Source organism: Varroa jacobsoni, unplaced genomic scaffold (assembly GCF_002532875.2).
Source record: "Varroa jacobsoni isolate VJ856 unplaced genomic scaffold, vjacob_1.0 contig02247, whole genome shotgun sequence".
Taxonomy (NCBI): domain Eukaryota; kingdom Metazoa; phylum Arthropoda; class Arachnida; order Mesostigmata; family Varroidae; genus Varroa; species Varroa jacobsoni.
Window position 1 is genome coordinate 28631 of NW_019214783.1, and position 20195 is coordinate 48825.

General features: G+C 38.6%; 1 protein-coding gene across 1 annotated transcript in view; it reads left to right on the forward strand.

Annotated features, from left to right (window-relative positions):
- The window catches only part of LOC111272436 (PH domain leucine-rich repeat-containing protein phosphatase 1), a 39434-nt gene extending 25636 nt beyond the window's left edge, over window positions 1-13798 (forward strand). The window contains exons 3-14 of the mRNA XM_022853887.2: window positions 2521-2794; window positions 3070-3223; window positions 4693-4753; window positions 5628-5723; window positions 6829-6990; window positions 7275-7466; window positions 7871-8155; window positions 8461-8601; window positions 9392-9613; window positions 10473-10692; window positions 10990-11185; window positions 11274-13798. Coding sequence (XP_022709622.1) covers window positions 2521-2794; window positions 3070-3223; window positions 4693-4753; window positions 5628-5723; window positions 6829-6990; window positions 7275-7466; window positions 7871-8155; window positions 8461-8601; window positions 9392-9613; window positions 10473-10692; window positions 10990-11185; window positions 11274-11860 — 2590 coding nt within the window. The 3' untranslated portion in view covers window positions 11861-13798. The remainder of the gene's footprint in view (window positions 1-2520; window positions 2795-3069; window positions 3224-4692; window positions 4754-5627; window positions 5724-6828; window positions 6991-7274; window positions 7467-7870; window positions 8156-8460; window positions 8602-9391; window positions 9614-10472; window positions 10693-10989; window positions 11186-11273) is intronic.
- Window positions 13799-20195: the final 6397 nt, after the last annotated feature.

Consider the following 20195-nt stretch of genomic DNA (forward strand, 5'->3'; position numbering starts at 1 on the left):
CTCAGCTAATCGGCATGATTGCCTCCAAATCAAAAAAATGGAATGGAACTATCCAAAAGACACTATCTTTTCCCAATTATCACTGAAGCAAAAAACAAGTGACAGTCTGTGTTCAACTGACGTTCGACAGTACTGTTTTTTAAACTCGTTAAAAAAGACACTGAATAGCTCGTCTGTGCAGATGTGCTACACCTAGTTACGGCCTCGGGACGAACCTTGCATTTAATGCCGCTGCAGTCATTGACAGTTATTGAATAGTTTCCATAAATTAAATCATGATATGTGCTTAACACGATGTAACGCGATGGTCTATCTTGTAGCTGGTTTTCATGTGGCTTGTGAAAATTGCAAGGCAAACCAGAAGATCCTGAGATTTAAAAAGCTATTGATCAAAATGGCCCAAAAAACTGTTTTTGATACACTTAGATTTTTTATTACGGGCTTTATCAACGGGCTATAACGGCAATCATTGCTAATGAAGTTGTTTAGATGTTAGACTTCTCACTTAAGACGTTTTGCGCCCTTTTCTGCTTGTCGAACTTCTTGGCCGTTTTTAAGCTTTTGCATTTGTAGTACTTTTGGTCGACTATCAGCTCAAAATTAATTTTCGCTGCAGTTTTTTAAAACAGAGGTACAGTTAAAACATAATTTGCAGATCGTCGTATTTTTAAAATTTCTTGTTAGTGGCTTGAACTGAAGCTGTGATCTCGGAAAATGATAGTTATTTAAATACGTATAACTATCAGGAATGCCGCTTCTAGCGCGCAAAAAACACTGAAGTATATTTTCCTTTCGCTTAAATATAGCTTAAACATAACCCATAGTGAAAAGTACGTTGTTAGATATCCGACCCTTTAAATATATATAAAGAAGAGCAAGGTACCGGAGCGGTCTGAGATGAGTCCTTTAGGCTGTTCGCGGTCTAAGGATTCCGGGTTGTTTAAATAAAAAAATAAATAAATACTTGTGTTGTACACCATCGAGTTTCCAGCGACCGCTAAGCAGGAAACAGACGAAACAGGAATGTCGCTGGAATATAGTTTAATACAATGCTCAACTTAAAAAAAATCATTGTGATAAACTATTATACTTATATATCAGAAATACCATATATGCTGATAGTGTCTCTCTGCTTCATTTGATCATCATGCACTCCTTCGGTACTAATATGAGCCCTGTACTATAAAAGATTAGTAATATTGAATAGAAAACCCTTTCGTAGTAAACAAACAAATTTGAAGACATGTAATAGGAAGATATTTTTACAAACATTAAATACACTCCAAGAGGTGCATAGCCAAAAGGGCAGCCAATGACAAGATTGCCATTATGCTACCGACCAAAGGATACGTATTTTGCTGTGACCACTGACTCATCGGCTGGCTAAAGAAAAAAACACCTGGCCACTTTGACGGTAACAAATTGTCGCTGCCAACCGCCTTATAGAATCCTTTCGGTGCGATCTCAAATGCAAAATTAATTTAGTCGAGTCACTCAGCACCGGAAGATTAACACCGAGACATTTGGACAGATCTAAAGGAGCAGTGCCTTCGTCGGCCCTGGCAAGGACGAGCTGGGCCTCTAAGAAGAGACCTCGCAAAAATGTGCCATTGGTCGGTGCGACGTCAGCTATAGGTAAAGGTGCTGCGACTGCACTTCTCTGATTATCGTGCAAGACGAGTCTGTTAATCGACCCAATGCTGACTAGAAAGAAACGCATGAACGTATACAACATTGATTCCAGGACCAGCTTAGCAGTAGGTGAAGGCTGTAACAATTAAAGTAGAACAAAGAACGCAGTAGCTGGGTCATACCTGTGTCCATCGTTGCGGACTCCATATGATCGTCATCTGGGTCCTTGTACGGCAGGTCTGGATCGACCAACTTTCCGGCTGATTTTTGGTTTGTTATCGGAGCAATGAGACAGTGGCGAATTTTTATTGGAGTTCTTCTCGGATTAACTGCTGGGATAAATGTGTCATAGCACTCATATTGTTTCAAGCGTTTCCGTAACTGGAGTCGAATTGTTACTGACAGGTGTTGTTGCGGGTTTCAGCACAATCCCAATGGATGTATTTGACCCTCAACATCGCACTTGACAACGGCGACCAGCTTGTTTCGAGTTCAGTCGAGTGCTTAAAACTTCGCAACTTGTGGCTTTCTCCTAGAGAACTTCTGAGTCGAGCGAGATTGTTAGACACTGCATGTTATCACAATTTTACAATAAATAAAAAAGATAATGCTCCTAACATACATACGTATATACGCTCTACCCTATATATATGGAATGCGTTCCTTCGGTCTATACTCGTGACATTCGGCCTGCTTCGTCATATTATTATGGTTATTGCCAATGAACATCAATAACGTGTGAGCTCTCCTTTCTTTTATATATTAATCCCAAAAGAAAGCATCAGCTTATTCGAATTAAGACGAATGTAAAAATTGACAAACTATTGAGTCATTCAAACAAAATAAGCCAATGTAATCTTGTTGAGCTTGCTTGTTTTGCTTTTGTAGACTTCGTATTCTCTTCGCGGATTTCAACGAATTCAACGAGTTGCCAGCAGAGTTGGGCTGTCTCCACGATCTCCAATTGCTCTCCCTTAAGGGCAATCGGTTACGTTCCCTACCGCGTGAGCTCTGCCATCTCGCACATCTACTGAAACTCTCACTATCAGCCAACCGGTTGGTGACATCACCTGAGGCCCTCTTTCCCATGTGGACACATTTACAGCATCTCGATTTGCGGAAGAATTTACTAAACGGTGCCATTTGCTTCAATGCCATTCCCGTTAGTATGTTCATGATGCTACAAAGGATATTTACATCTTTTTAGCTCGAACTTTATTCGAACAAAACGCCCATGTCTTTGAAATTCATCAGGCAAAAGTGAAGCTTTTCCTCATTAATTCACCGTATCCACATATTAATCGCGTGTAATGATAATGAATTGTGTAGATATAGCGCGCAGATCGTGGGCTTAGGGATAAGACAAGTTTGTAGCTATTAAACTTCCGGACACACATGATAACCATACTATTTTTATATTGTTTCAAATGTTTTCAGACTCTACGATATCTGGAGATATCGGAAAATCGATTGAATGAAGTTCAATTAGACAACTTACACGAACTCGAATATATTGATTGCAGTCACAATCACCTCAATGTGTTTCACCTTACTAGTCAACGCATCGTTCATCTCAACGTCTCTCATAATAGTAATCCCCCGACCTATCTTCCAATAGTCTATCTTATAGCATGACATTTAGCTCTACGTACGAAAATATTACGGTGGATTTCTGTATCCAGCAAATCAAAAGTCTCAAAAGCTCCATTACGTTGACAGTCTATCCAGTTATTTGGGAGAAATGCGTCTTTAGAGCGCTCATATTGTAAAAAAATTGCGTAATTCCTATGGGTTTAGGTCGTCTTCGCCCTTTGAGCCCCTTTAACACAGGACAAATTGCGTTATGAGTTTTGCAGGATTTATTCTGCTCATTTTATCATAAAGCTTCTCAGATTGTAAAGACACTAAGATAGTTACAGCACTATCAGCTGGGATCGTTTTTTTGTCATTTGAAAATATTTTGTTATCTGAGCATTATCATAACTTAAATAATGCAAAATATGAAATATCTTCGTACGTTAGATGTGCAAGAGGAACTTAGGAAGTTTGCGATAGACAAATTATTTTAGCATGAGGTAAAGAAACTTTTTGTACATGCTGCGCGTGTCCATAAATTGAAAGCATGGCTTTTCGGCTCGTCTGTATAGTATAATCGTGATGCGGATTTGTATGCATTTCACGTCTTTCGGGTTTCTAAAGGAAATAATGCTTATTTTTCCACTCGTTTAGATATAGCAGTCATCGATTATACTACCACTATCGGAACGTTTCGGGCTTTACGTTTAGAACGCCAAGTTAGCACAAGAGCTTTTTTCTAGACAATATTATTTGTGTGAAGGTCATCATCCAGGACGACATTTTGCAGCTGTTTCTGCCAGAAGAGAGAGGTCTTGTGTCTCATCAGACAGCCGATCTAGCATGCGTTACAATGAAAGACGAAACATTTTACCTTTTATTAGTAAGAAAATTATTTATACGGTACAAATATATTCAGTTCCTATTGGCGGCGTATTTGGCTGGTTAGTAGAGCGATAGAATTAGCACTGATGATTGTTGAAATAAAGGCAGGAAGCTTAAGCTTGCCGCCTAAAAGGGTCTTCACATGAACTTCTAATCAATATTTGCAAATTCAGCCAAAACGAACAGCTCGGATTTTGTCATAATTTTTTTTCACAAAAAAAAAACGTAATAAAACAAAGTAAACTTTCTTTAATTTAAGTCAAACTTCTCTCGGGAACGCTTCGTTTGTAGAAGGAAATAGGTTGATCTAATATTCTAGATTGAGATTCTAAAGCTACCAGATGTCGAGACTAATTCGAATATATTTTTGTAAGGTATATAGTTTTATAAAATAAGTTCGATGATATTTAGAGTGGTTAAACACGATAAATTACTAAAGAACTTTGCTGTGACTGCATACATTGTTCACTCCAATTATAGGTAAGTTTAACAATATATAATATAGGCAAACTTTTGAAGTCAAAATCAGATAAGCACCCAGGACTATTCCACGCATACGTACTAAATGATATGTTGTTTTTTTTTTTAATGATTTTTCAGGGCTGTCAAGCATCACTGCATCCATAAACGTATCAACGCTTGAATTCCTAGATGCATCTAAGTACGATTCTGCTGTATTTTTTCAGATTGTATGAAGAAATTTACCAATTAGAAGATATATATATATATATATATATATATATATATATTTTGTTTTTGTCAAAGAAAGATTCATATTGTTAAAGAAAGATATGTTCTACATTTTCACGATGTACAAATATGATGATCTACATCTGTTCTTCGATACCAGTTGACATACGTAAGTGGCTGTATAATTGACTATTCAGAAATTGCTAACATATACATAAAAAGGGTATCCGATGTAGTAGGCTTTGTAGACGATGCAACTGCCCGTATAGAGAGAAAAGTCGAATATTTGCCTATGTTGCTATAATAAGCTTGTTCGGTGATTTAGCTAAGGACTATTAGAGAATCTGACCTACATCAGAACGCAAAGCGTGAACCAATTTGCGGGTCTTCATTATGCCTGCCTTTCCCTCTCACGTTTTCGACAATGGAGTCAACCATCTGTATGTCTAGATAAAATATTCCCCATCATGAAATGACCACGAACAATCACCCCTTCCCCTCATAAGCGTATCTGTGCCTGTGTGACTCTACGTAGGCTTCATTTGCTTTTGTTTCCTTCCATACTCCACTTATAGCGTCCCATTTTACTTACATCTGGTTTCTTTTGTTAGGTTTTCATAATAAGCCAGACGAGGTTCAGGTGTTTAAAACGCTATAAAATTGCGTAGCATTGTACGTGACTGAGCTAAGCCTTAATGACGCCTAGGTTAGCGAGAATGGGTTTTGTCATTAGTTTTGACAGCGTTTTCTTTGCTAATATATGTAAATAAGAAGAATATCACAGTATAATTTTATCATCACTTGTGCAATCGGACATTTTATTTCTCGGTATTCTGTGCTTTCAGCAACGAGCTATGCCACTGCCCGGAATGGATTTGTCAGAACGATCAATTGAGCTATCTGGATCTGAGTCATAATCTCATCAGCCAAATACACAATAAGTATGCTTTGACGTTCAATCAGTGCACCAAGATACCACTTTGAAGTCGGGTATTTATATACGATTTACGCCCCCTATTCGGAATATATTCGAAATTAATTTCCAGTTATGCCGAAGACATTACTCCCTTTAATTTGCTTGTCTAGTAATTCATTGGTGAGAGCAAACACACCGAAGTGCGCTTTAACTGCTTTCAGTTACTGATCTGGTTTTTTCAAAGAAATTCCTAAGTGTACGTTGTCCTGCAGGTGCGCAGCCAGGATACGGTGAACTAATGAACCTCTTTATAATTGAACGTAGAGCTAAATTAGTGCGTCACAATTAATAAATATGAGACAGAAACTATTAACATGACACTGAGTGCATACTAAATAAACATAACGTTTCAAGTGTTTAATAAAAGAGATGACTCGTCATTTGACTGCCTCTTGCCGCATTTACCACAATCAAAATTAGAGGCAACGTGAAAAGGTGGATAGGCGACATTAAGCAGTTTCCATGACTGATGGCTTCCGATCGTCCCTGTTACGACGAGCCTTGATAGCGTTGTTTAACATTGTTCCAAAAGCTTATCAGGACTAAGGGACTGAATACGGGAGCAATTTTCAGGGACCGTGCAAAGGAAGCCATTGCTACATAGACTTCTTGTTGTCTCGTGGATTCCTCCTGGAGGATCAAAGTGTGCCCACTGCCAAGTTCACCAATTCTGCACGGAATGACATAATTCCAACTAACTTCTTTTACGGCAGTGCTGAATTTGCCGAAGCGACAGACAAAACCGCCCGCTACTGCGAGCGTAGCCGGTGACCCAGCACTACGAATGCAGATTTTCAAAACAAAAATTGCAACTGTTGCTCCCAATTTGATATTTAGACAAACACATAGTAGGATAGATCATTTCGTTCATTTTAGAATAGAATGCATAGAAGTAAATGTATTGTACAGAGTAAGGGAGTACAAATGTGAGGAAAGACGAGCAGTATTCCATGGGTTAGCACTAAGCTGAAAAGACTGCTAGGAGTCACTTGTAGATATGTGAAATTGCTTTTCGATTGTATGAACCTACGTTTAAACTATGTGTTAATATGATACAATTTCATTTTCAGAATTCTCTCATTTCGGCGTCTAGACACGTTACGTTTAGGTCACAATCGCTTACGGCGTCTTGAAGTTGAACCAAGCGAACAATGCCTTCTTCGACATCTTGATATTCAGCATAATTATATTGGGCCATCTTTACCAGACAAACTCCTTTTAGAGGCGCCAAGGTTAACCTGGTTTTTTGAAAGTAAATTCATTATAGTTCAACACTAAAGGAGCTTCTGATGAGTGTCTATAACGAATAGGAAATCATTCGCATTTGTGCTCGTTACATAGATTGAAAATTCTGTGCGATTCTTCCGGCCATCAGATCTGCGCTAAGACAGAATAATCGTTTCCTGATAGAAGAAGTAGATCTCTTAACAACGAGTTACTCCACAAGCCTTTCACTGTACATTACGGTACCTAGAAATAGACATAATAAAATATTTTGGACATCTTGACATTTCAGGCTCGAATGGCTTAATGCTTCGTGGAACCAACTGAAGCATCTCCCGACCATTTCAGGCTTTCAGTTGACGTTGCGGTGGCTCGTCCTTTCGCATAATGCCCTCCTCGATGATGCTTGGAGTTACATTCTTTGCTGCCCTAAGCTGAAAGTATTAAAGCTTTCTTTCAACAGATTTGAAACACTTCCCAAAGGGTAAATGCAAATTCCTTTCAGACCGGCTCAAGAGACACAGTTAATCTATGCTACATAAAGCGATGAACAGGCACAAAAAAAACAATTCTAAAAGTTTTATACTCAGCTCAAATGCATATTGAATTATTAGTGAACAAAACGTCATTTGAAAGTGATTACCATAAAGTACGTCAATGTTATAAGTGTATATCTTTTTCGCTTGTAAGTCCTGCTTTCTGCGAAGTTAGAACCAGGCCTAAAGAAAAAGTGGGCGCTGGAAACAATTTAGCCTAGCTCACACGCGTATCTTCACGCAATATCGCCAACGCGTCTATATATCTTATTAGAAAACAATCTATTGGTAGATGTATTTGCTTTCGTTCACTAAAGGTACTGCGGCTTATACGTTCAACCGCTGTTTATAGGCTAAGCAACCTAACTCAGCTGCGCGACATACATCTAAGCGGTAATAACATCTTATCGTTGCCCCCCCTTGCGATGAGTGAACTAGAAACACTTCTGTTGGATTGTAATCGACTCACGGAAGTACCGCGCGTGGACTGCTGTCCCGCCCTACGCCGTCTTGATATATCTTGCAACGTACTGAGCGAAATTCCACTGCCGAACCTCATTTCACGTTCACTCGAAATATTAGATATTGCTTGCAATCAAGATCTTTTCATTGACTCGACTGAGTTTCAACAATTATGGTACGTTTCAACTTTATTACAAGTTGTGCCAAGTTTTTTCCGACTGTCGTTGGCTAACGAAGTTCCACGTTGTGGAAAGATCTCGTTAATGAGCAATATCTATCGATATATGTTAAAAACATTTTAGAAAAAATCTTTATATTTTTAAACCATTACTCTTCATTCATCGAGAACACTCCTAACGCCTAAAAATCCATACTTTTATTACCACTGATTATAAACGTCATTTAAGAATTTAAAAAAAAAAGCTACTAAAATATAATCTGTTCAGTCACTAACATATCAAAGTCGCGTGTTTACTTCAGCGGTGATCGCAATGTTTCTGTGGTTGATACGAAGTTTAGCGGTCGACTGGGCCCGTTTAGCGTGACCGATAGAAACCCACAAATTGCTAAAAATCAACTATGGACGACAGGATTCTCAGAGTCTGACCGAGGACATTCCAGGTACAATATACGTTCTACGGGGTTATTTTCTTCTATTTGGTAGGCAAGGCAACTCACCCCTTGGAGGAAATAGGTCCACAGTTGGAAAAAGCATCGACTGAAAAAACGAAACTGAGTTTAAAGAAGGGGCCGAATTGTTTGAAGTATTGAATGTGTTAGTTAGTTAGTTTTTTTTTTTTTGATAAGAACGGTACAATCGAGTTTCATAAACGTGCTAAAAAGTAAAGCACTCCAGAGGTGTGATAATTATAGTCATACTAATCAAGCTCTTTGCCCAAATGGGCGTAATAACTATCGCACGCGGTGGCATTTTAGGTTATGCACATTAAATGTTTGAGCCGCGCTAGAGAACGCAAATGATTTGCAGCAACTGAACCTATTTCTTCCTCTGTTGTGACAAATCTACTTTGCTCCGCCGAGTTTTGTAGCAACAAGGAGTTGACAACCGCGTAACGTATACAATACGATATTGATAGTCCTCAAGAATTATACGAGCAAGTAGATCACTAATAGAAAAATACAAGTCTCAAACATGGAACCTGGTATTTTGTAGTTCTGTAAACAATTAAATCGATCGCTGTATGAAAATAATTGAAATTAGTCAACTGTTCAGATCTTTAAACGTTTCTAGAGAAATACTCAAGAATCATACGAACGGAAACCAGAAGAAACTTCAGCTAGGTTAAACATACGAAAGGGCGTCGCGTACGCCTCAATGTGTATAGGTCAGGCAGTGATCGAGACCGTTCGAACTGACTTACATGCCCTCGAGGTGTCCTTACTTTAACAGGTTATACATCAATCAATGCTCACAAAATGGGGCACAATCGCAGGAAGTGATTCTTGCTATCTGTGAATCATATGTGAAACCGGCAGTGTGTGGCCAAGCCAAGGCTTTCCTGGCAGACCTCATTCGGGATATGAGACGAAAGCGCCAAAATGGCGACGCTACCGTAGGAGCTTTATCGAAAATCAACCTTGCACTGCAGAAAATGATTCATGAATGCTATAAGTGAGTAACAACATGACCACTTTTTTATGCTAAGGCGCGAAGTTTAAGGGAATCCCCCTGACAACTTGGTGGCTTACCTCGTAACACGCGCAACATTTAGGGGGATTATTGTTATCGACTTGTTTTTACCTCAAATCTGCTCGGCAGCATCAAAGCATATTCTATAAAATTAGGGTGTATATATCTGTAGAGATTGCTGCTAGCAGAACACATGTGTGTTTGAGGGATACGTTAAATTTCCATACGTGATTGGAGGCTACACCAAACACCTGAACGTGTATGAACTCGTAGTACCACCTGGTATCCGTTTGCTTGGAGCAACGGCGTTTAATATGAGTCACATCGAATATTATTTTCTGTATGTTATCGAATAGACCTGGTATGGTTTTTAGTTATTTATCTTTTATATAGCTATATTAGCAGTTTTTAGCAGATCTTGGCTGTGAATTGCTCAAACTTCGTAAAAACGCTTCTCTCCAGAACGCTATACGCAGCCGCAAATGTCACCAAGCCCGATCTGATCCGACGCGACCTATATTACCTGGATTATGTAACTTTAGAAAATATTCTGTTGTCGAAGAACTATTGGTCATTTGTTTAGCTAAGTGGTTTTAACATACACGCATATATTCAAATATTCTAATTATAAAAAAGCTCAACTTTCTTCTAAAAAATGCTTTTCTTTTGCATCTACGTATACTTTCTAACATTGCAGCTTTCATTAGTGGATCTGTCTTCTTACAAATGATCGTTTAGTTTGTACAGAGGTGCTGATTAGCTATTGAGCAGTTAACAAAGTATACTGAACATCAATAATTGAATACTCTTGTGCTACATGTTATACGTTGAAACCAAGCAGAGAAATAGAGCAACAAGCTTGTACCCATCAAATGGCGCTGTTGCTCTGCCACATCACTCCTTCAGAATCGGATCCTGGTTCTGTGGAGCTGACTGTACTGCATACTGGGGTCATGGCTTGCATAATAGGCGCAAAGGACAACGCTACCAATATTATTCAGGATTCCAATGTTCATTGGAATAAGTTCTGCTCATACGATGAGTGGAAACGGTCTGTAGAGGTGTGTACACGCATGTCTTTTTCTCGCTTCAGCATAAAGATAATCTATATTGACGCCCAGACTATTGCATGAGACATTCAGACGACATTAATATGCGCACGTACTCGAAAACTAAATAGACTTTCTTATGTTTTAAGAAAAAGCTCTGTCAGATTTAGTAGTGAAGGTACACAGGTGTCTTACTTGCAAACATTAATTCCCGAAGTGTTAAAAGTCACTTAAAGCGAGTTTAAAACGTGTAAATCTATCCTTAAATTGTCCTTAATTTACCTTTTCATATATTTCCTTTACGCCTAGGGGGGATTCTCTAGCCATAACAGAGAGGGGTGCGAGTTTCATCATTGTGAAGCAATTCCACAACCAGTGACTCGTACACTCAAGCTGAAAGTATGCGACACCTCAGTGATTCTATTCAGTACGTGTATGTTAACCGAAGCACTGAGCGCGGAAGACATCATTAAAGAATTCCACGTTACAACGGATACCGTTGCTGGTAAGTCTATGTAAAATTTCTTCTAGTTCCATGATGCATCGTCCATAATAGTAATAGTAAAAATAACTATTAATTCGTGACGTTTCAGGCGCGAAAAGATTAAATGATGCAGTTAGCAGCCTAGTGAGCGACCGAGGAACATCTGTAATTGCGATTGATTTGCGTCAGAGCAAATTACGCGCTGTTGCAGCTCCTCAGAACGATACGCAACAGGGAAAGCCGGTTCGGTCGCAAACGGCTACAAACGTTTCATATACGCAGATCCGACCCAAGTTGAGAAGCAAATGCGTGCACTTTCAGGAGTTGCCTTTACGTTCTAACTCTCTTTCGTCGACCGTGCATACAAGAGCGTCAATCGGAAACCAGGAAGTTAGGAAGCATAAAGACTTTTCACTGAATGTTCCATCACTTCAGCAACAACAGAGCTCGTCGCCTAGTATTACTTCAAAGCGGCACTGGCGACATAGCAAGTTGCTAAACGAGTTCCCTGAAAATGTCCAAGAAACATACAAAGCATGGGAATACGTACTTGAAGAGAATCATAAGATGATATTTAACCGTGAATTGGAAACGTTAGCGAGGCCTCCTCGTCGAACGTTAGCAGTGCCCAGCACTCAAGTTCAAAAATCACCATTACGTCGACATTCCTCTAGTGAATCGAGAGGTCGACTGTAAAGTAATACTAAAAGTGCACCGGACCGCTACTCATAGGCCAAGCCAGTTTGAAGATTTTCTACGCCCAAGTGCATGTCGTGTTAGGTTAAAAAAACCCTGCCAAAACGAAAAAAAAAAAACAATTTGAAATGTAATATTTACTAAATAAATACATCAAAAGAAGAACAAAGTGACTTTATTTATTTAAATTATTTGATGCAAATCTTTAGCATCTTTAAACTTCTTGCTTTGCTTGGCGTCTACCCTCCACATTTTGGTTAACTTAGTTACTTATTCAATACCAGAGACTAAGGTATCTGAGGTAATTTTAACGTTAAGGTTGTTTGAATGTGGATGCTCATCCTGTAGTTTGCGTACCGCTGCAATGTTGCTTCATTTTTAGAAAATCTTGTCCACCTGCCCCATTTTGTATGTTTATAAAAAACCTTAATATGCACGTTCGCTCTATACAGCCCTAATAGAAGAACAAGAAGAGTCTGAACGGGAATTCAGCAATATACATAGACCATACTGAGGTAATAACATTCGAGAACTTTAATGTTTAAACAAGTCGACACAAAAAAAAGTTGAATCTTAAAATTTGAATGTTATTATGTCGAGCAGACGCATTTAATATAATGACTAACTATTAATATACCCATTATAACTAGGAAAGCGAAATTTTTCGTTCATATTTATTCATGAACCGTCACTCACTCACTCACAGTCTCAGGATAATTAATGCTTTAACCTTTGTATAGGGTATCATATTATGTAACACTTTCAAGCTACCTATTGATGCCGGGTAACATTTCCTTTTTCAGGAGGGACAGATCACTCGACGTGTTTAAACCGGCTATCCGCTCTAGCCTGTGTGTCTGTCTAGTTTTAGATCCTGTGCCATTGCACGTGAAGATCATGTCAGAGTATTTTCTGATCCCTGCTTTTGTTATATAACAAACGTACAGTTAGAGCTATAAAACCTTCTTTTTTACAAAGGCCTTTAAAGCTTCTTTAGCTATATTAATATGATTGGAGAAAAATTAGTAGAATTGACTTTGCTGTTAAGCATGCGAATACCATTATTCATTTTTACACGATCAAAAAAAACTAATTTTTGCGATTTTAATGCGATTTGTAACAGCACCCTCTAAGTACCCCAGTTGCCATTTTCATTATCGGCTTTTTATATTTTGCACGATTAATTCTTGTCATATATTACAATGAATTCCCGTTCGACGTCTATGTTAGTGTATGAGACACTGACATATTTCTATTCCAAGGGGTGAACCCGAGGTAGCGTTGTACTAAACGGTACATCCCGTTTACTATGTTTCAAGGATCGAGACCAAGCTTCTAGTGTATTTGTTATGAATACTGTCCGCTTCTGCTAATATAACGACTAATGTGTGATATCCCGTATTTTTTTTTGTTTTTTTATATATTTATATATATTGTTGATGTGTGTGCCTGGGGCCAGCACTTGGCAACAATCAACTATGACTTTGTGTACACATAAATATAAAGCTCTAACTTTAAAGAGATTGTTTGCAGGTTGAATGTTTTGCGCAGAGTATCGTGCTCAAGAGGACTGAACGCTTCTCTTGTTTTTATTTGCAGAGTCAGATCGTTGGAATATAAAGCTGTTTAGTTTTTCCCAATACTTTATTTTTCTAAAATACCTGGAACATGGTGAGTTGTCGAAAATGTGGAATAAAATAATGCAATATGGAAGTTATATGTCTTTGCGAGGACCATTTGTGAGAACCAAAACCGTTATAGGCTACTATTAAAAAACCCAAATTTGTCTTGAATCTTCATATTTAGCTTTGTAGTGTGCAAAAACTGAGAACTCCCAATGATTCCTTGCTGCTTTCGCTTTAAAATAAACTTTCTCGTCAATTAAAAATGTTCGGTTTTGCTTTTTTACTAGTAGAGGATCCTGCATGTACATGTATTGATATTTAGGTAGAGTAGAAAGTTCCCATTGGAGGGTAACTAGGTGAAGGTTCCCAAGTTTATTACCTTGACGGTCACACATGTGCCTTGTTGTCTTCATTAAGTTTTTGTCGTTGGAAGTAGGGATTCGGTGCGTTCACTTATGAAACTCGAAGGGATACATGTCCAGTATTACATTTTCCACTGTTTTTATGCCGGGAAAGATATTGCCGAAACAAAAGGGATTGTTTGAAAAGTGAAGGCATTATATTACCGTTTCCTAGTAGAACACACTAATGCATCGAAGTCGTTTACCCAGTCACTTGCTTTATAAGTAGAGAAACCGTGGATGAATTAATATCGTGGAGAAGTGCTTAAGCAACACCTTGGTGTAGTCTTTACTTGATTACTTAATTAAAAAAAGGCCAGTTTTTGTCACTTAAAGATTAACTTGTGAGTGAGCTTGTGATGCCGTACCTGAATACCCGTCTACTATTCAGGCCAACGTTCAAAACACCTAAACGTGTGCGTCGTCTTTTTTTATGAAAAATAAAAATAGACTGCAAAAGAGGGTGTTCTGCGTTGGGAACTTAAGTCCTTACAAGTGGTCGCAATGCTATAGGCGGCTTTTTGGGACCAGACTATGTATCAAATCCTAGTGGAGCAGACAATTTCACGACAAACAAGAGAGTTCTAAAAACAAATCTTGACTCGAGGAACAAAAAAAAAAAGGAGAGTAGGCAAAGTAAAGCATGTCGTGCTTCGATTGCTGAATCACTTTAAAGTAGGTCGCAGTAGGGTTGGACTGTCACACGAGGTATGTCGGACAGTTTCGAAGGATCACTTATAGGTGAGAAGGTAACAAAAAAAAGTTTCGAACAAACGCAGACCAATCGACAGCTTTTAAAGGAGAATGTTAACGCGCCCAAAGATAAATTTTCACCAACGCATTATTACAGATGATAAGACACAAATGTATTTGTGTGAGGTGGAGATAAGGCAATAATGGTGTAATTATATTTCTAAAGGCAAAGCTAAATTGAAGAAAGTCGCAGGATTCCGGTCAAAAACCGAGTCTGTTCTCGCTGTCCTTTTCGACTATCTCAGAGTGATATACTTCGAATTTCAACCGGATGGCTCTGCTTTCACCGAGGCTAAAAAGTTTTTTTCAACAACATTTCACAATGCTGGTCGTTAACGTGATCCTGAATTCTGTGAGACCTAGTGGGTTTTTCATCACGATAATACACTTCTATATAACTTTGTCTTCTTTACAAACCTGACAACCATTTCAAAGGAAAAAAATTTTAAACGATTGAGGAAATTCAACAAAAGGTAAGAGCAGAGCTGAAGTATATTTTCACGATTGACTTTGAATTGGGTAACTTTGAAGGGTGCAGCTGGAATTGTAAACCTTAAGGTATTTGCGGCTGGCATAAAGCCAAATAATCTATATAATGATAAATGATGTACCAATAATCTATGCTATATTCTCGATATGCATATACAACCTCTATAAATATGTTAAAATTTTCTGTGCATAAAAAGGTGGCTAAACCAGTGTCTTCAACTGACGAAAAAAAAATAATGTAATGTCAAAAAAGTCATGCGGATTATTAATTTTTGTATAAGTATGTAACCGGAATAAAAAATTTGATTTTTTTCGATAGAAATCAATGTCGATTTTAGAACTTGATCGTCACGTACATTCAAAATTTTCATATTCAGCTTATTTTAATAGAGCTCACTGTTTCAGCAGATTTGGAAAAACGAAATTTTGGCTAAATTTTATAAATGTGTGTCTCAATGACTGCGCAGCCGAGTAATTAATCCTGCTTATTTTTGGTACCTTTAATGATCATTGTGATTGCCGAAAAACAATAGACAAAGTAAGATACCAAATAACCGGTGCTTCTATGTAGATGACTGTTCTCCTCTTCATGACGGTGTTTACATTCATTGTATTGGCGAAGAGAATGTGTGACTAAAGCTATTGTTTGGCTTATTATAGTGAGCTCCGCTTTGCAGAAACATTGTCGCCGGTTACCATTGTTTTGGATCGTTTTACAATGAGGGAAAATCGGTTTGCGGACGTTTCTCTGGTCTTTTTCCTAGTGCTTTATTTCGTTTCCAATTTGATTTTGAATGAATAGTGAAAAATTCTAACAACTTATTACGATTTCTCTGCCGGTTTACACTCATGTATTCGCTCATTCTAAGGAGCCTATTCTCACCATATTTCTTCCCAAACTTCCTAAAAAAAAAAAAAAAAAAAAAGGGTTTCGAAGGTTCTTCGTTTATCGTTAAAGGTTTTGCACGTCGCCGCAAAATGCGCCTGCAAACCTGCCTTTGCAAAACATGCTTAAGCAAAGATTCATTGGAGCTGCTACATTGTAGTAGTGAATATTTAACGTCACTATACTCATATTATTGTTTTGGCTATCCATATACGTTTGCGGAATTTCACAACGTCTTCAAGCGTTTCTTGACCTCGTGAAAGTTCATGACGGCCCGTTAGTGACGAAGTTAGATTCATTGCAATTATTATTATTATAATTTGCCAAGTTTAAATGTCACTAAATGACATTTACATCCGTTAGACGTTTTTGTAAAAGTCTAAATTGAAACTGCAAAAATAATGGGGGGTTGTCATCAGTTCTTAGTTTTATGCAAAGGAAAAGTGATTTTGCCCCTTCGTATATTTAAAGATGGTCTCTTCAAACTTGTATGCCTTTGCCTTCGCTTTTGAGCTCACATTATAAACTTAGACGTCAGTGCCGATTTGGGAAACAACTTGGTACATAGCTGAAGCACCCAAGTTGTATATTTGTATTCATTGATATTATGTTTTATCAATTCTCCCCTTATTTTACATACTCACCTAGATGCATCTAGTAACACGCTCAATTTCCCAGTAGAAGTTAGTGGCGAATATTGCGGCTCGTTCGCCAAACAGAGATTTCCCTGTAAACTTTAAGGTCATAGATCTCTTCTTTGCTAAGCCTGTGTTCCACATTGAGGAGACGTAAATTAAATCAGGAAGAATGTATTATCAATACAGTTGTATGTATAGTTTAGGATCTTGAAAAACAAACTCTCCCATTATATGGTAAGCTTTTCGTGTGGCAGTGGTTTCAACTTCGGTGTATTTAAGAAAAGTGGAAATGCAGCAAGGTCTTTCATAATTGAGATACCGTGGGTAACTTGTCCCACGAACCAATAGTTTAATTGGAATTTTGGCGTCCAAAAAGCAATATAGCCCATTTTGGCAGAGATAACTTAAGCTCTTCAGGATTAAGAGACTTTTCCCAGAGCCGTTCTAACGATCTCTGAAAATTGTTGTTGCTTGCGTAGACCGTAGTATTTAAATTCCTTAATGAATCAGTATAGGGACCCATCATTGTTTTTTGCGGACAGCCTGACGTGATCTTCAAACAAGAGAGAGGACTTTCATTTGTTCGCACACAAATGTTCCTCTCTTTTAGGAATGGTGTTACCCAATTAGGTAAGCTCTTTCTTCAATCATATTTCGTTAAAGTTTTCAGAAGTTTGCTGTATCTGTTTCGACAGCTGATATAGTATATATGTAATACGTAATAATAATGTTATTATATATATAATACGTGAAAGCGAAAACGTGAGGAACAAAACGTGCCTTTTTAACACTATCGGCCTCCGCTGTTTATGTAGGCTTTCAATAAAATTAAAATAGACCAGCTTTAGCCTTGAGGCCTTGCACCCATGAATAACATACGAATTTCTCCTCTGAACAATGTAGCTTTCTTCAATGGTCTCCTTTCTTGTTAGCGTCTTCCGTAACTTAGTCCAAAAAAGCGTGATGTTCTTATCTAAGCTAACTATTACAGGCGTTTGTGGGAATGAAGAGCTGTTGCAGTAATGCGACATACAGTGCCTGTGCATCATGTTTACATTACGACAAACCAGGCAAAACGAGTCCAGTCGGTAATTAGTACATTATAAGATATGCTGCCGTAATCCCCTTATGGGGTCCAGGAACTGCAATGATAGACGTTGAGAATCAAAGCTGAATGAAATCGTACACGTGACCAATAGGCAGTAGTAAGCAAAACTTGACAGACTGTAACATTGCCTACAAAGTCATCATTCGCAAGAATAACGTTGCGGCCTCTTGTCATTCCGTTAGTCAATACCGTAGCCCGGTCTCACTGCAAAAGTTTAGGGAGAACAGGTCGATGTTGTTCATTATTTCTTTTCTGGACAAAGCAGATCCAGTCGTTTTAGTTTTTGCATCGCCTTTGTTTATATCTCTAGCAAAAACAACCGCATAATCAACTTGCGTAGGGTTTTCTAGATCAGCAATGAAGTTTTTCCTTCTTGGTTTCAAATCTTGTGCTGACCCAGTTGGGCTGCATTAGGAACTGATTACTCTCATGCATTTTTGCACATTTTTTTTTAAACCGCTTTTGTCTTGAACATGCGTTATCGCAACAACAATTTCATTATCTACTATTACCAGGACTTACCTACCGATTTGACCACTACAGCCATTACATAAAATCTCAGATTTATCGCTATTCCACCGTGAATGCGGGTGATATGGTATCGTTTAGACGGGTCTTGCTAACGTGTGCCACTGTAACCGTTTCAGCGGTCATGAACACAGTGAGAAAATTGATAGGTATCAGATTTTTCTAGTCAGCGGACGCCTGACTCTACAATTTTTTTCAATACTTTTTCCAAAAAACTTTTAGAAACAGCCATGGGTATAGTATGGGATAGGCCGTTCTCCGTAATAGTTAAATTATGTATTTGTATTGCTATATACGTTATAGTGGTTGAAAATCTTAGTCAGAATTGTTACAGATTCATATATATAAATCGTGCTCGACGAGCGGAAAGCATGCCTAAGTGAGCCATACACGTTTCGCAGGGTCAAGTATTAAATATATACATGAAACGCGTCACTACAAACTTTATTGGTTAACTATCCATGTTCGTCCTTGTCGAAGTTTCCCATTTATTCAAAAGGTATTAATAAGCAAATCCGAATATGATATCCTGAAGGTCAAAAACAAACTGGAGCAGGGCACTTCCCAGTCGTTTATCTGAATCGGTTTTTTTAGGTAAGTATGTTGCGTCAGTAAAGCCTTGCTTTTTTTTTCTGTGAGGTTTAAACTCTCTCACGGTGGAACTGCGCTTGTGCAGGCAACTGTAGCTGACGCCGCGACAACGACTATTATCATTCGTGATAACAAAGCACAGCCTCCCCAATTCATACTTAGCCTCACTTGTTTCAGAGCCTCCTACAGAGTCCTCTCGCCTTCGTCCCTTTGAAGGCCACGCCTTTGCGGCCGCTAGAACTGCCTCAGCTATAGCACAAACGCTGCCGAGAAGGCACACCAAATCTACTTTGTCTACGACAAAACATGACTTCACGCGGCTCGCATCTGCTCAACTTCTACTGATGCTGGCTAGATATACGGGCCTATCCGGCGAGCAGCAGGCTATTCATAAACATCGGACGCATTGTATAAAAAAGTGGGTGCATTTTCACCAAAGAGTATCTCTCTGCAACGACAATCTATTAGCTTTTTAACATTTAAGATGACTTTCTGTAAGTCCTGATTTGATTCATTTTCACTTTGGCCGTAAATCACTGTGCATTTAGTCAATGGCGAAACTAAATTCCCACATTAGAGCACAGATGCGTGATAGGTGCAAGCCGGAACTCACCATTGAGGCCGGTCCCCAACGGGACTCAATAAGCGACATCACTGCAACCTTCGTAGCTCGTTATTCCCCTTCGCTGGCGGGGCGAGATAAAAAATAAAATGGGTTTCGTGTTCGCCCTTTCTAAGCAACACAATGAGCGCCAAGCAGCATTAGCTGATTCTCATCTTTTCATAGTTCACACACGTTTGACGGATATGCCGTCCTTATATATACTTGAATGAAAAATTATACCTGTGTGGACAAATATCCAGACGACTACACCGGCCATAAATACATACGACAACAGTATCGGTAGAGCAACAAAGAAGATAAAATCGAATATATAACCTCCTTTGCCTTTAATCTTAATTTTGTTATATTTCGGCATTATTTACAACCATTTTCTTTCCCGATATGCTTTGTGCCTCGGGTGTTGGTGCTTACACATGTTTGTGCAACGAGTAAATGTCGAAATAACGATAGCAAGTTTCACCGCCTCGCTTGTAGAGCTACCAGGCCACATAGAACCAGACATCAACATTTCGTTTTTGAAGTAAGACGAGATAATGTAACTTGCCATAAAATCAATCTCTTCACAACAGTGTTTCTGCCTGTCGACGAAGTTTGCAACGGATGCTAGCAACAAAGTACACGGGCGTTACCCGCAGTGAACATCGGGCATTTTCGTAACAACGGAATACCTTGGAGAAGAAATTCTAGACTG